Source organism: Nicotiana attenuata, chromosome 2 (genome assembly GCF_001879085.1).
Source record: "Nicotiana attenuata strain UT chromosome 2, NIATTr2, whole genome shotgun sequence".
In the NCBI taxonomy this organism is placed as follows: domain Eukaryota; kingdom Viridiplantae; phylum Streptophyta; class Magnoliopsida; order Solanales; family Solanaceae; genus Nicotiana; species Nicotiana attenuata.
The window spans coordinates 4,204,516-4,221,239 of record NC_031990.1 but is presented as its reverse complement, the minus strand read 5'-3'; the positions used below and the strand labels follow the sequence as shown (position 1 = coordinate 4,221,239).

Sequence of the window (16,724 nt, the reverse complement as noted above, 5' to 3'; positions counted from 1 at the left end):
CACAGCATGACTAAGTTCTGGTTTGAGGTTGTTTAAGAATATGCTGATAGCATGTTCTACAGATATGTTGAGCCTAGTTATAACATTGATAAAGGATCTTTGGTAGTCCTTTATTGTCCCTGTATGTTTGATGTTCATGATCTCAGTCATTGGATCAGTGTATTCAGCCCCAAAAGTATCACACAAGGCCCAGATATACTCCTCCCAAGTAGGAAGAGGTGACTGTCCCCTGCTCCTCATATATCCCAAGTGCCACTGAAGGGCATCACCTTCAAAGTGAAGAGACACTAGCTTCATTTTCTGTTGAATGGTGACTTCTTCTTCTTCAGCAAAGAACTGCTCCACCTTATACAACCAAGTTCTCAAATCTTCACCATCAAACTTAGGGAATTCAATTTTGGTGTACTTAGTAAAAGGCAGGTTAGGATAGGCTACATTTTGGGTGTTTGATTGGGTTGCATACATGGGATTGCTTTGGTAGGGTATATGTGCAGGGGTAGGCTGAAGAGGTGTCTGAATATAGGGTGTTTGGTGATACAGGGATGGTGAAATATGTGTAGGTTGTGGGAAATATGTTGGTGCATAAGGGCCATATGACATTGGCATGTTTTGTGCAGAGTAGTATGGTCTATTGGCACCATGAGGAGTGAGAAATGGTTGAGGTTGGACAATGGTTAATCTGGGTTGGGGAGAGAAGCTTTGCTGTGTTGGTTGGGTTTGGAACTGGTTAAACTGAGCTATGGCAGCTCGACCTAGTGTCATAGGAGCTTGGGTTTAAGAGATGGGGTTCACAGGAAGTGGCAGAGGGTTAAAATTAGCAGGAATAATAGGTGGAGGTAACTGAGAGTTGGTAATTTGGTTGCTCACAGTCATTGGAACAGTGTTATTACCTGTCCCTATAGGAATTGAACTATTAGCACCAGAAGAAGAAGGGGTAGCTACCTCACCTAGGTCGAGTGGTTTATCACTTGGTGAATACAGCTCTCCCCCACTATGGTTGAGATCTTTGTGTCTCTCAGGCCTCTTTCTGCCATGAATGACCTCGTTCAAAACTTCTCTGATTTCATTCAAGGCTTCTTCTTGGTTTCTGCAAGACTGCTCATGGCTAGCTTCATGTTAGTCTTGCCTAGCTGTAAGCCCTGTCATCTCTGTAGAGATTTGGTGTAATATTTTCATGACTTTATTCAATTCCGCCATTAATCCACAGAGCCGAGGTCATGCTCTGATACCACTGTTGCAGCCGCAATAGAATAGTAAAAAGAAGGATTGTAAGACTAAGCTAAAAGGAATAACATTAGGGTAAGAAAATGATTCTTTGATTGATTACCTCATCTGCAGATATATATATATATATATATATATATATATATATATATATATATATACACACACACTCCACTATCACTAAAAGATAAATCTAGCTAACCAACTCTAGGGGACCAAAATTAATACTAAGGGCTAATTACATGGGTTCAATTGCAACATATAAAAGTATTAAATAAACTATAAGGGAGGGACTAAAGTGTCACAACCCAAAAAGCTATAAACTCCCGTCTTTTAACTGATCCTAACGGCTAGGTACAATTCCGCAAGCTTAATGTACAACTCACTTAAGCTTCTTCTTTTTGACTGCATATCACATGAACACTTCAACTTGAGCATAAGTGAACTAATAAACATCTTCGACCGTTGCATCATAGCGCGTGCATTACAAATTGACAAACGTGGCAATCCAATCAGCAAAAGACCAATTAAAACCTACCACGTGTAAGACGCGAAAGCACACTAATCATTGACTATTTTCCATTCTTTTTTGACTTAATGACTCTAAACCTCAACAATTTCAGTCGTCTATCTCTAACTAAACTCTACATTTTCAATCGTCTGGAATGAACGACCTAGTATTTTCTGCCTCCAAGATCATCTACATATTGGTTTTTTTTTCTTTCAAGCTCGGTTCCCAAACAAGAATCTACTGGGTTTGTGTATCGTCGATTTCTGCTTCACCAGAAACGTAGAAGTCATTCAAGGTCTGATTGTTGCCTTTCATGTTATTTCTAGTCGTTTTCTTGTATTTTTATGTGTTATTGATGTTTTATATGATAGATATGTTTTGTATTTATGCAATGGTTGTTTCGTTATTAGGGTTTAAAATTAAGGTTTTTTGGAATAACGTACTAAATTCTTATTTTCTCTCTAAATTTTGTCGGTTCCTTAGCTGATTTGGCATATAGGGTTAAAAAATTAGCTAGGGCTTTTTATCATATAGAAAAATCTTGTCTCTTAATGGAGAATAAAATACACAACTTTCCATTGCATTCTTGACCTGAAGAATAAAATATCAATCTAGAGAAGAAAAAAATTGACTTGAATCTGTAGAAAATTTGAAGAGAAAATATGCTACAGAGCTTCAGTTCCTCAATAATGGAGGTTGTAGGCAAAACGAGGAAGAAGAAGCCCTCTAAATAGATGGTCCCTTGGGTTTATTACCGTTGGGCACTGAAAAAAGGTGTTTCACGCTCCAACCAGGCGTCACATACACGCACAACAGCTGACTGGGAATAAATGATGCCACATGTGTTGAGTCAACGGTCGGAGGTGTTTATTAGTTCACTTATGCTCAAGTTGAAGTGTTCATGTGGGAATTCTAAAAGTTTATTTACCAGCATGACAATCGGGTACATGTTTAAGTTGCCAGGAGGCCATTTTGCCAAATAATTACATTTCGTACGATCTGCTTGTTCATACATTCATGTAATAATTAAGTTTTTCACGTGCTATTGTTGTATAGGGTAAAATCGATTTATAATGAATGATCGAATGATAGCGTGACACGTGGAACCGAAGACTGATAAAAGGCGAATCAACTAACAACCAGTACCGGAAACAACAACTGCAATTAACATCGGATAAACACCGAAAGGAACATGGTCAACGGGAGCAGGTCGAATATTTATCATCGGATAGCATTTAATGAAGAATAATCTCTAACATTAAATGGGCAGCCGTTGCAGAGAATATTTGCATTCATGGCCTGCCGTTATATATTCGTCAATGGCTCCTTTATTGTCATTTAAGTGGGGCTTGATCCTAGAATCTTGTTTCTCTAGGTATAGCTATAAATAGCAGGCTCAGTAGCCATTGTAGGACACGAAATTCTTGGCAAAACGTATGATGTATTCCACTTTCACTCTCAATTAAAATAGCTTTATTTGCTCTTTTATTTGGTTCTCATTTCTGTCCTCGAAAACGTTGTTCTCGGAGCCAGGCTTGTCACCTTCTTCAAGTTTAATCGTTAAGTCTTACTTTTAATCTTGTTTATTTACCATTTTTGGATCAAATCAGTTCGCTTGTCTATAAACCACGTAACAAATTCAACTGTACTATTTACGGGTAAACAATTATCCATCCCATCTTCATGAATTCGGGCGACGGACTCCTAATCGTCTGAATTTGTAATGCCATCAGAAATGACTTAACGAACAATATTCATAGTCTCGCCATGGCCGTTCGTCGTTTTTGACGTTTTAGGGTCATAAAACAAGAATTCAGGACGATTTCCAATTCTTCGTGTACTAAGGCTCTCATCATTTTCATGAATTCGGGCGACAACTTTTGAATCGCCTAACATTTTGTGGCCATGTGCACACTTTTAATATTGGAAAATTAATTATACAAGACCTTCAAAATCGATAATCACGCGCCTTAATTTGCACAAAACTTTTCGTATTCCGTCATAATTGGTTTGCTTTTTAGGTAAATCTATGTAAAAATTGCACGGGGCGCCCTATTTGGTCGCCCCCATTTAACCTATACCCATTTTTTTTAAAACTTTTAACTTGTACCCACTTCTTAAATAACTTCAGCCCCCTTTCTCCTCCTTCTTCTCCTCCTTCGTTTTCTTCTTCTCAACAAAAGACAAAATGTATAGCCTATTTTTCTTTTATTGGTCTTGCGTCGAAAATCTTTTTTGGACCAATCCCAGAAACGATACTTCACCCTGGGAGTAGCAGTTAATAACTTCAGCTCTTATTCTTAACTCATACAATTTCTCCTTTCTTCTTCTTTTAATTTATTTTGCTAACATCATCTTTATTCCTTTATACTGAATCAGATTGACTAGATTCTTGCGTAGTTTCATCCTTGTATATGTCATCTCCTGTAGTTCATCTGGATTTGGCTACTGTCACAAAGTAATTCAGGTGTTAGTCAATTCATTAATTTTGCATTGTCATCATTAAAATAAAGCTTAAAGCTAACATAACAGTGAAGATGAGTATCATGTGTTATGTGCATTACAGAGAGGGAGTTAAAAGTAGCCAATTACAACACAAAAACTTCAGCTCTAGCTGAAGTTTCCCAGTTACAATACTAAAAAATTCAGCTCTAGAGCTGAAGTTTCCCAGTTACAACACAAAAACTTCAGCTCTAGAGTTGAAGTTTCCCAGTTACAACACAAAAACTTCAGCTCTAGAGCTGAAGTTTCCCAGTTACAACACAAAAACTTCAGTTCTAGAGCTGAACTTCAGGCCCGGCTACTAGAATGCTGAAGTTTTGCGTGATTGCCTTTGCTACTTCAGCCCCGTCTGCTGAAGTTATGTGAAAAAGCGGGTACGCTTGCAATTTTTTTTTGCAAAGCGGGCACAAGTTAAAATGTGACACAAAAAGCGAGTATAGATGCAAATGCCCCTAAATCTATACGAAAATTATTCATGAATAGCCCTACTTCTAAACATTGAATTTGTTGAGAGGCACTTAATGAAATCAAAACGAACATAAGAAAAAACAATTTGAAAGATTCAAATGTTAATTCGTTTATAATGTGAATCCCCTTATAAACTAATCATAACTTTCAACGCAAATTTGGTAATCATAAAATTAGATAGGAGATCGATTTGATGGCTAATCAAAAAATGTTACTTTTAGTTATATATCCTATTACACAAAAGATCAGTAAAATACAACACATGAGATCGATAAATAAAACGTTAGAGATATTTGGGAGTTATTTTCTCTTATTCAAATTATAACTCATAATGAAAAAACATTTCCTCGAAAAAGCTAGAGAGAAGGAAAAAGAAAGAGCAAAATAATTGTTCAAACATCCACAACATTTGGATTTTTTTAAAGTTGATCAAATATTAAATAATCAATATTGAAATGGATCTCAAGTAGTATTATTTTTACTCAAGTGAAACTACTTATCTTGGAATGTACCTTGAGAGGCAAATAATACAATTCTCAGTTGTTTTTGGTCCCTTTTTTTTTGGTCCAAAATAAGAAACTAATATTATTACTAGTAAAATTTCGTCGTACATAACTGGATTTGTATATAATACAGGTACCTAAAGAATTATTTTCCAAAGAAGATATTACAAAAGTTAGATCCTTCTCAATCCACCCAAATAACATATTATTTGAAAAAATGTAACACAACAGTAGTCTAATTCTTATGTTGCAAACTGAAAAAAGAAAAAACCTAAGGGGGAAATGTTTCAATCTGAGGGCAGGGCCAAAGCAGGATTTTCTTAGATAAGCACATGATTTAAGAAAAATTTCAGCTCATCAAATGGGACAACTTCCCAACTAGATACCATAAACTAAAGTAGTATTTGGGAAAATTCAAAACTCCCTGCACACTAATGGCTCTAAAAAAAATCAATAAAGAGACCTATATATTCTATGTTGATGCATAGAGAGCAAACAAGGACAAATTGATTCACCTCTTTCAAGCTTCATTTTTTGTGTCTCTTCTTAGAACTGAAGAAGCTCGGCAACAACCTCGTTGTAGTATAATAAGGGCAGCCAAAGAATCGGATGAAATTTTGGCAATCTTTTACTGCAGTACTGTCACCTCCGGATGAACTTATATGACTCAAGTATGTCTTGCCTTCATATATGAAACAGAGTTGCTGCCACAAAAGCACGCTTAAACCTATCTCGATAGAGACACTAGCAATAAAGAGGTAAACAAGAACAAGTCCTCTCGCTGGTAGAAACAACATAGAACTGCCAAATGCCAGAAAAATTTCTCTTAACATTTTCAAAAGCAACTTTTGACCAACAGCCCCATTCAGAAGCCGGACTTGCCAGCTGTTTAGTGGTGGCCAAACATGATAAGCTGCATAGGCAGACATGATGGATGCGTAAACCATGCTAATGATTGCTGAAATGAGGAAAATGACAAAGTGCCGATGGTTTGCTGCACCAACACAGTTTCCAATCTGGTAGAATAAAAGAATAAGCAATTATTATCATGAGAATATAATATGATAACTCTGCCATATTGTTCATGTCAATCTGTGCAGGAAGTACACAGACTTTAGAGATGAATGCGCAGCCAGATGAAAGAGGGGAAGCCAGAGAAATCAGGCTTGGTTCTATTTCTAAGGAAAGTTAGATGGAAGACAAAGGGCCCTAAAAATTCTTTTCTGCCTGGACTGCGGCTCATCAAGCCATGAATCCATAGAAACATCTAAACTTCCAACGGAAGTCATATGCTTCACTTGGATAGCAATTCGGTAAGCATGTTTAACTCAGGACAATCTCCTCAAAAGAAGCTTTCAGATTCCAAACAGATGCTATATGTGTAGGCAAGCTGCAGAAACCACCAACCACCTTCTTTTGCACTGTTCAGTTGTCTACGACATTTGGTGTATGTTCTACTCTATTTTTGGGCTAAGTTGGGTCATGCCACAAAGTACCAAAGAGGCGGTTGAAGTTTGGAGCTCATGGAAAGTTGGCAAATCCATCAAGAAGATCTGGAACATGATACCAGCATGCATTTTTTGGGTAGTATGGGCAGAAAGGAATCGTAGATGTTTTGATGGTTTATCAACTTCAAATCATGCACTCAAGGCTAAATGTTTTTTACTACTCTTTAGTTGGTGCAAACTCTCCCCTGTAAATTCCCCTGAGCTTTTTTTGGATTTTGTTAGCTCCCTGGAACTATAGTTAGCCTATTCTGGAGCTAACACTCATCTTTTGTACTTATCATCTTGCATCTTCTTGATGCCATTAATGAATCTTATTACTTCATCCAAAAAAAAAAAAAAGAATCCATAGAAACAGGAGAGCAATATGCTTGTTGCTTTATGTGTGAGAAAGAGGACGAAATCATGGATCACCTATTACTACAATGAGAAGTGGCAAACGAGCTATGGTGCCTGCTTTTGGTGGAGACGAATATGGAATCGATAATGCTTATATATGTTCACCCAAGGAAGAGAAGCTTCAGCAGGAAATATTCAAGCTTCTGCCCATGTGAGCTTGCTCATATTTGCTGGTCCCAAGACTGAATAAAAGAGGAGGGTTGGGATAGGCTAGCAGCCAATGTTAAACTAGCATTCGTGATGAATCCTCACAATAAATATGTCGACCGTAGCTTGTTTGAGACCAAGGCTTAGTTGTTGGTGGTGGGGGTGGGGGTTTGGGGGGGGGGGTTTAGGTGAAGGGGTTTAAATGCTAGATCTCAAAAGTCAAAATTTAAATTTGATATTGAGGTATAAATATAACATTTTCATTTGACCAGGTGATCTACAATAAGATCATCGATCTTACAAGGTCCATGAGAATCAAATATCTGCCATACAAGGGTTCTTTCACAAGCGAAGAAGAAACAACAAAGGATAATCATGCAAATGGCCTATATATACAACTGCTCAATACCATCCATAAGCAATTTTTTTTTTTCTTTCGAAAAAAGTCATCAAGCAGATAGATATCACCCACCTAACATTTCTACGACATAGGATCCAGCAATCCATATAAAATTTGTGAGATAAAGAAAACCTTTAGAGGCACAATTTTAGGCTTAAACTCGCAGACACATGGTTATCCTTGTCTATTAAGCTTCTAAAATTTCTCAACTACAATTTATATGCATAACATTCTAGAAAACAGACATCTTATCCAAAGCATAAAAGAATAACGAGAACTTACAAATGGACAATGATGATCCATGTCCAATACGCACATTCCACAAGAACGGCAATGATGTGCCCTAGGTGACTTTGGCTTTGAACAGTATTCACAATATCTATAATTCTCAAGTGCTCCTTTTGTCACAGCCGGATAGCTACCCCACAGTATGTTTGGTGGAGCACCAGCAGATCGAAATGCAGAAAGGCTAAATGTAGACAGGGTAGATATGGACAACATTATAGCAATCAAAATGTGAACACTGCCGAAGATGTAACCAACAGAAAATACTACTGGATAAATGGCCCAAATACCGCCACCTGAAACACCAACAAATATATCAAAGCTTACGTATAATATAGTCTTACATCCAGCAACGTGTTGATATATAACTGCAAAGAAATACCCCTACTATTAACACAATGACATACAAAAAATATACGTATAACTGCAAAGAAATACCCCTAAAATCCATATTGTGGAATTTATTGCATTCTGTGATGCAATTAGCAAGGAATTGTTGCATCTAATTACTAGAAACAATAATAAGGTAAATTAGCAGTATGACCACAAATTGCCTACACATCTAAGAGCCATGGTGTTTCATTTTCATCGAGCAGGACCAAGAAAAAGTAGCAGAATGGCTTAAATTGGCAAAACCAGAGGTAGACATGAAGCACACAACACACAAAAAAGATACGTACACATTGATTTCTTCCCCCATATAAAACTCTGACATGAAAATCATATAAATGGTGCAAGGATTATAAAAAGATAAAAGCAGATAGAGAATGCAGTAACCATACGGAACTAGAAGTTAGTCGTGGAAAGAACCAAATATTCCTGTAGAGGAATGAAGGGGAGCTGATGGATGTTTGATCACTTACATATTACAATTAGCATGAAGACAATGAGGATGCTAACGAACCACCGGTCTCGCAATCGTCTCCACCTGAAGTTCTGGTTCTCATGTTTAATTGCATTCTGGTTGGTTATAGCTCCACACCAGAAACACTTGAAAGCAGGTACATGCGGTGAAACAAGTACGCGGAGCCCACAGCCCCAACATGTCGTCTCATGATCCTCACTTACAGATGTCACATTATGCTCCTCCTACAATAGCAAACTTAAGCAACTAAAATGTTCAATTGTATTGATTCAAGCATGTCTAAAATTTCCAACTTCGAAGAAAAAAGTAGAAAATAAACTAAATGAACTTCGAAAGCAGATTAAATGCTGCTGAGTTGACGAGTGAAACTTGCTCATATGGTAAGTTGCTTCTACGTCCAACCAACGGCGGAGCTAGTTGAACCCTATTCGTTAAAAGATTATACTGTGTAATTTGTAAATAGGGTAAAGGTAAAAAAAATTGGTTATATATAAATTGTTGAATCCCCTTGACATAAAGAATTTTTATCTCCTTATATAAATTGTTCACTTTGCCACTGCTTCCATCAATAAGTTGGGCTTTCCAAAAGCACCACCTCAAGTATAAAAGTAGACAAGTGGTGTCAGCAGAGGCATAAAAGCTATGCGATCTCCTTCCATTAGCCTAAGTCAGACAGAGTTTGAGGTACAAGTAGGAGGATGCAAGTACAAAGTGAAATAGTAGAAGAATGAGCAACTAGTCAGACGCAACCTTATAGAATAAGTGTTTTCCTATGCACTGATCGTATAAAATAATCAGGTTACTTAAAAGGTCATTGCAGGTGAATATACTAGAAAAAAATCACTGGTAATAAGTAGCCTGCTATAACAGGTTAAATTACATTAGCCTTATAAAGGAAGTGTTTAAGTTCTATGCACTGATTGTGTAAAATTATCAGGTAACTTACAAGGTAATTGCAGCTGAGTATATTTAATAAAAATTCACTAGTAACCTACAACAAATGGTAAGAATCTTGCTATGACGGATTAAATTGCATTAGCCTCATAGAGGAAGTGTTTAAGTTATGCACTGATTGTATAGAATAATCAAGTAACTTAAAAGGTAGTTGCAGTATATGTAATAAAAATTCACTAGTAACCTACAATAAATGGTAAGCATACTGCTATACGGGTTAAATTACATTAGCCTTATAGAGGAAGTGTTTTTGTTCTATGCACTGATTGTATAGAATAATCACACAACTTAGCAGGTGACTGTATTTAATAAAAATTCACTAGTAACCTACAATAAATGGTAAGTAACCCGTTATAACAGGTTAATTTAAATTAGCCTTATAGAGAAAATGTTTAAGTTCTATGCACTATTGCATTGATTACCTAAAAAGAAATTGGAGGTGACTATATTTAATAATCATTCACTAATAACCTACAATAAATGGTAAATAATCTGCTATAACAGGCTAAAATACAATGTCAGTGGATATAAATGTTAATAGTCTAAATGGTAATAAACCTTGTAAAAAAACAAAAAAAGGGAAACAAAAAGGAATCCCTCCTACACAATTCCAACCTCCTATATTAAACACACACACAACAAAAGAAAAGACGAAATCTTAATTAATTGCTCAAAAATTACATAAAGGAACAAAATCGATTTTTTCAACTAATCAAGCATTGTATAATATTACATAAAAACAAATAAATTTGTTTATAAAGACATAAATGATCACCAACGGTGAGGGAAATGCACGTAAAACGTACCGGAGATCCAACGTCATCGGAGGGGGACGAGCGGGACCTGATCGCCGTCACGGAGGTGGCGGCGGAGTCCGCAAAATCCATGCTTCCGACCACTTTCACGGCTTCAACCGCTCTGTTATGACCAGTGGTTCAACTCCTACCGAAATGTATAACATAATAATTTCGTGTTCTAATTTGTGCAATTGCTTTTCTCTAATTTTTAAACAAAATTGGAATATACTTCTTTTGCATTTGATACAGAGTACGAGGTATTATAAAAAATGATAGTAAATCATAAATAATATCTTGAAAACATTATAATTTCAGAAAAAAGAGCTACAGTATTTTTTTTCCACCAGAAAAAATAGCTCTTTGAAAAGTCAAATAGTGATAATGTGGAAAATGGGACCATTTTCAAAAGGAAAAAAAAATGAAGGGTGTGCTATGGTCAATGAAGTGGAAGCGTGACCATAAAATTCCCTATTTAAATTCAAAGAAAAGTAAAATATAGTATGTCAATAAAGTGGAAGCGTGACCATAAAATCTCCTGTTTAAATTCAGAGAAAAGTAAAATATAGTATGTAATTTTCTAAGTTATGAGATCTCCGGTTCAAGCTAGCTCAATTATTTGGTGTTCCCTTCTATTCGAGAGTACCACGTTAAATGCAATTTATAATTGCAAAAATTCAACATTTGTCTTCAAATTTAAAAGAAAAACTCTATTGAAATAATTAAACTGAAATCCATCTTATTGGAAAAAAAGGAAATTAATCTCAACATAATATCTAGTTCCCTTGTGTTATCATATATATGCATATGCATTATAAAAAATCTGCACACAGCTCATTTATTTTTTCAAATGTATAATAATTAAATTTTGATATACTCCCATATTCCTTGTTTAACCTTAGTAGTTATAAACTAAATTGAAAATACACATCAATTGAACACAATTAAAATATAACAATGTATATGCAAACACCGAGTCCAAGATAAATATTTATTTGCACTTAATATTTACACAAAACCAAATATTAGTGTAAATAACAATTATATTAATTAGTTGTATGAAAATAAAAGGGAGAACAATCTCACACCATAAGACTTTAGAGTCCATATCCATTTTGTTCCACATCCACATGTGACAAAGGAGAAAACAATTTCCATTTCATTTTTAGTTGTACAAGTAAAAGCAACAATAATTTAAAGCTCTTACGCCTTTTAACTAATTCCTTTTCTTTTTGGGGCCTCACTACAACACAGCTTGAAAGCTAAACTCAAGACTCTGCTACTTCCACCAGGTCATTTCCTCTCTCACTTTTTTTTTTTTCTCCTTTTTTTTTCTCATTTTTATTCAATTATGTATCTTGAATATACTCTTGATTTCTAAATTTCCCTATTTTTTGTGGAATTTTGATGAATAATTTGAAGGTGTTGGTCTAACTTAGTGTTTGTAAAGGGGTTGTGTATTATAGTGGTATGAAAGAGCTTATATAAGTACTATGTACTATACCAGGTTATGTGTCAGTTAAAAGATTACGATGATCCGGAATTTGAACTTCATGGGTTCCAAATATATTATCTGTACTTATTTAGTAAAAATTTTAACCCATATACAAGGTCTAAGTCAAAGTTACTAGGTTCAAATAAACCTATAGGCCATAACTTATATGCTCGGTCCGCCCCTGATAATGGCCTGTTGATATGGAGGAGTAGAGCAAAAATTGCTTGATGTAGGAAATATTGGAAGTGTTCTTGGGAGAAGGTCCATTTTGATGCATAAAGAAGTAGCTCTAGCTGCTTTTTTTTTTTTTTTTTTTAATAAGATAACTATAATGGCAACTTGATGATGAACCAAATGATATACATTAGCCTAGAAATGTGTAAATTGGAGTGGCTACAGCGTCCTACTTTATGAAAGCGCAAGAAAAGTTTGGAGGAAAAAGTTTTCCATGGTTAGTTCATGTTTATCCAGAAGGTGCAGGGTGGGTTCCTGGTAGAATGAGTTGATCGTATACATTTTTCTTAAAGAAGCTGTGGTTTCTGATCAGATTTTTCCGTGAACCTTATGTTTGGGCCTGTGCTATAGCCGGAGGTGGATCCATGATTTGAACTTTATGGGTTCGAGTTCGGGATTCTACTACAACTCATTTGATGTATTTGGTTTGAAATCGAGATTTCTTAACACATATCCAAGGTCCGAGCCAAAGCTATTGGGTTCGAATGAACTGATACCTGTACATCCGACCGTGGTACTAACTTAAACTAAGTACAGGTGTTGGACGTTGGGTGTGTGTTATGGTTGTCAAAGCTTTTGTATATAGGAAATGTCTATGTGAACAAAGTGTTGGACGGAGGTGCAAGGATACAACTAATAAGCATGAAAATCGATGTGTATGACATCTGACTAACATCTTCATAATACATAGGGTGAATGGTTTTTAGACTTATGCATAGTTAGTGTAACCTAAAGTTGATTCTTTTCATGCGTAAATACTGAGTAGTCCAGAGTTTCTTCTTGTCGAAATATCTACAACTTCTTGGCTGTATGAATCAAGAATGTGTCAAAGTATTCAAATACTTCGACTAATATGTGCTTATTGTGCCAACGTTTGATTAAGCAAAAAAAATAAATATCTTCACTTAGCCATTGAAGTATGGCCTAATTGCATCTTAAAACCCTCTAATTCTATATGGTTCCGGTTTTCAACATGTGGAGGTTAGATTTTCTGAAACTAAAATATTTCTGCACAAACCTGTGATCATAAAAGTTATCATATACTAACATAATGAATTGTTAAAGCTACTAGTTCTCAATTACTTTAACCAACTGTCCTATCTTGTGCGTTCTGATAACTTTGTTTATGCTACACTAAAGCTTAAATTTGATGTCCGGTCATTCATGTCTTATGGAATTACAGATTTTGTAATGACGAGTTCTCTGGGGACCCACCCTCGTATCTGTTCATTAGGAGGTCCAGAGCATATTTTGAAGGAAAGAAGTTGCAAATTTTCATGTTTTCGTTATACAGACGTAGAATCTTCTTGGAAAGAATTGTTACCTTCAAAAGGTCAGAAGTTTATTAGCTGTCGCCACCTAAATACTAGAAAAAGCTGGTCAATATTTTCTGCTGCAACCGGTGATGCAAAGGATCCGGATGACTCAGAAGATAGTAACAAACCAACAGAAAGTGAAACTGGATCTGTAAGTTAAATTGCCCTTGCTGTTGCAATTCAATCATTGCTTGGCTCCCGCGTCCCTATGCTTGTTAATTTACACTTTGATTCTTTGAATGATAAATCAAAAAATCATAAAGAGATGTTTGGATATAAAATATAACGCACACAGCATATACTTATACAGCTGTGCGTGTTATGTCGAGGAAGAGGCAAACCCAAAAATAAAGAAGATAACACCAAATTTTAACGTGGAAAACCCTTCAAATCGAAGATAAAAACCACGGGATCACAAAGATCCAAAAAGCTCCACTATAACAATAAGAGGGTTACAAAAGTTCTCCATTGGCTACACAACAAGTGCCCAACACAGAGCAACAATAGCAACAAGAGTAACAATAAATCAATTGAAGAAAGAGAAAATACACAAAAACGAATCTGCTGGTCGAGGCTCGAAATCAGATGCTACGGGCCTCCAAATCCGATCTCCACCGTTCAAATCAAAGGCCAAGATGTTACGAACACTCAGTCAAAATTTTAGCCCGATCCAAGGGTTAACCAATCGGAAAACGTGATTTGAAGTTGACTGGTCGGAATAAAAATCTGCAGCAAAACAAATACTTTTCTTCTCTCTTCTCTCTTGATGAAAGCTCTCTCAAAAACCACTCTTATGTGCTTAAGTCTTTCAAAGATTTGTATCAATGAGCATAGAATAATTCTCCAAGGTTGTCCTATTTATAGATCATGAGTGGTGCTTTCTCTTAAAGCCAAAACCCACTCAAAATAGGAATAAACACCGAATCCAATTCCGAATAGGAATGGAAACCAAAAGAGAATAGGATTAGGCCATTGGGCCTTTGGCTGGACAACATGGGCATGTGCCTAACAGTGCGTGTCTATGCATGTCTATTGTCTGAATGTCGAACAAGCATCCTAATTTTTGGTTTGTCAGGTAAATAGTGAAATTCTAAGGAATAATCTTGAAAGAATCATCGGGAGGGATGACTCTGCTTTTAGTGGAATAGACCTTGCAGCTTTGATAAGGAACAAATATGGAAGGTCCTATGATGTTCAATTGATTAAGAAGGTACTTGCTTTCCTTATTCTTTAATCATCATTTCTGATGTATTCGTAACTTTATTACTTATTTGATTGACAGTAGATCTACATGCAACTTCTCCATAATTTCAATATTCAAAAATCTATTGGACGGTGTAATGCTGTTAACAACTAAAGATATTGTTGGCTTCAAGTCCGATTAAAAGTGTGTTGTCAAAAGAAAGTTATGTCTATTAGGTTTAGAGTGTTTGGTATCCAATCTATACTTGTTACTCAGGTGACCTTTTTATTATTTGGGAAGCTCTTTTAAGACTATTTGACCATTAAAGCTGACTAGAGAAAGAGCGTTCAAACAATTCCAATTGATGTTGCAAGGTTTTCTGCAGTTAATCTATAACATCATTTAGATGCTTAACTTAGTATCCCTATATGCCTTTTATGTAGGAATTCATGGGGAAAAATCTTCTTGCGTTAAACGTTATGTGGAAATACAGGGAGCAGGTGAGCTGATATCTCTAGCATTCCATAATGAAACTGGTTGTTGTCATTAAATTATTTCTACCATCTGATTTGACGAATATTTTGAAAAATGTCCCAATAAAGTTGCATTTTGTCCTTCCCTCCTTTTAGTTTTCGTCTTGATTTCTTGTCCTGATTAGGGTTGGCCTTCTTAATGGAACATGCCCGAAGCATGATATTCGATGGGATGCTGCACTTTCCTTTCTAGTCCTTGGCCCGAGCATTTGAGAAGATGAATATATCTTAGTATACAGAAAGAGGAGTACATTAAAGGAGATTACTTGGAACGATGAATTCTATAAGAATCACTTTCAAGTGGATGAAAATTTGAACAGTTAACATTGGCCGAATGACCAAAAGAGGAACTTTTAAATTTAGCTTAATTAGGTACTGCTGATACACTAGATCAGATGCAAATAGTAATTTTCTTGAGACAGCATGCTGACTACTGCTCTCCTGTAGCTTTCTCAAATGGTTCGCTGATACTCAACATTACGTAATGATCAAGTAAAGCAAATTTTTAAGTTAGAAATTAGCTGACTTTTTGGCTTTGGAAATGAGGTTTATTACTTTCCTAGACAGGTTGAAAGAAACAACTTAGTATGTTCGAGTGATCTTTTTGTTTCCTTTTTCTGATAAAATGATTTTAAGATCCTTTGAGATCTGTTAAAGCAAAAATCATGCATTGTAAGTGTTAGCATGTGTTGAGAGTCAATATAGAATATTTAAATTGTTTCCGTGATTTCCATCTAATGTGCCTTCATGCTTCTATTTTAAAGCGATCTTTCCCCCTAACTGAAGAAGAGTACCTACTGAGGCTAGATGATGTGGCAAACACATTGAAATGTTGGGGAGCTGTTTCGCATGTTCGAAATAGCCTTGAGAAGGTAAAAGAGCGGCCTCGTATAGGGAAGGTAAATTAGTTCTAGCTGATACTTGAGGCCATTTTCTAATTGATTTATTCAGAATTTTTTTTATATCAATCTCATTACCTGCATCGCTATTTGGTTAGTGTTAAGAGAATCACTTTTTAAATCTTAACAAATAGACAACTATATTGTAATGACATTGAAATTTTTTAATGAGTTATTACCTATCTAACTAATTATAAATTCTCTGGAATTCGAACCTAACAAGAACTTGTTATCTTAGACTTAATATTTCATTAAAAAACAATCTTTCATGTACAAATTCGAATCACGGATGTAAATCTTAGACTTAATATTTCATTAAAAAACAATCTTTCATGTACAAATTCGAATCACGGATGTAAATGTACTAAGTATGTCACAGACAAAAAGGAAATCTTGCAAACAACAGAGACAAATGCACAATGATTGTGTATCTTCCTAGAACTTTATGGTTAATTGCTTCTGTATTTACTTATGCTTTATTTGGAGAAATCTATGTGATATCCATGG

At 35.7% G+C, this 16,724-nt stretch overlaps 2 protein-coding genes across 3 annotated transcripts in view; one reads left to right on the top strand and one right to left on the bottom strand.

Annotated features, from left to right (window-relative positions):
• LOC109243269 (protein S-acyltransferase 11-like) lies at positions 5,314-10,911 on the bottom strand. The gene is made up of 4 exons (XM_019410181.1): positions 10,570-10,911; positions 8,808-9,033; positions 7,942-8,240; positions 5,314-6,224 (listed from the first exon to the last, which is right to left on the bottom strand). Exons 1-4 carry the CDS (start codon positions 10,648-10,650, stop codon positions 5,736-5,738), a joined length of 1,095 nt encoding a protein of 364 aa, XP_019265726.1. The 5' UTR covers positions 10,651-10,911; the 3' UTR covers positions 5,314-5,735.
• The window catches only part of LOC109243254, a 6,000-nt gene continuing 984 nt past the window's right edge, over positions 11,709-16,724 (top strand). Inside the window, exons 1-5 of one of the 2 annotated variants that reach the window (XM_019410173.1) lie at positions 11,709-11,849; positions 13,470-13,753; positions 14,678-14,812; positions 15,229-15,285; positions 16,083-16,190. In XM_019410173.1, the coding sequence (XP_019265718.1) occupies positions 13,478-13,753; positions 14,678-14,812; positions 15,229-15,285; positions 16,083-16,190 (576 nt within the window). In that variant the 5' untranslated portion in view covers positions 11,709-11,849; positions 13,470-13,477. Of the gene's footprint in view, positions 11,850-13,469; positions 13,754-14,677; positions 14,813-15,228; positions 15,286-16,082; positions 16,218-16,724 lie in introns of both variants that reach the window. The other variant, XM_019410168.1, reaches the window with a different exon arrangement.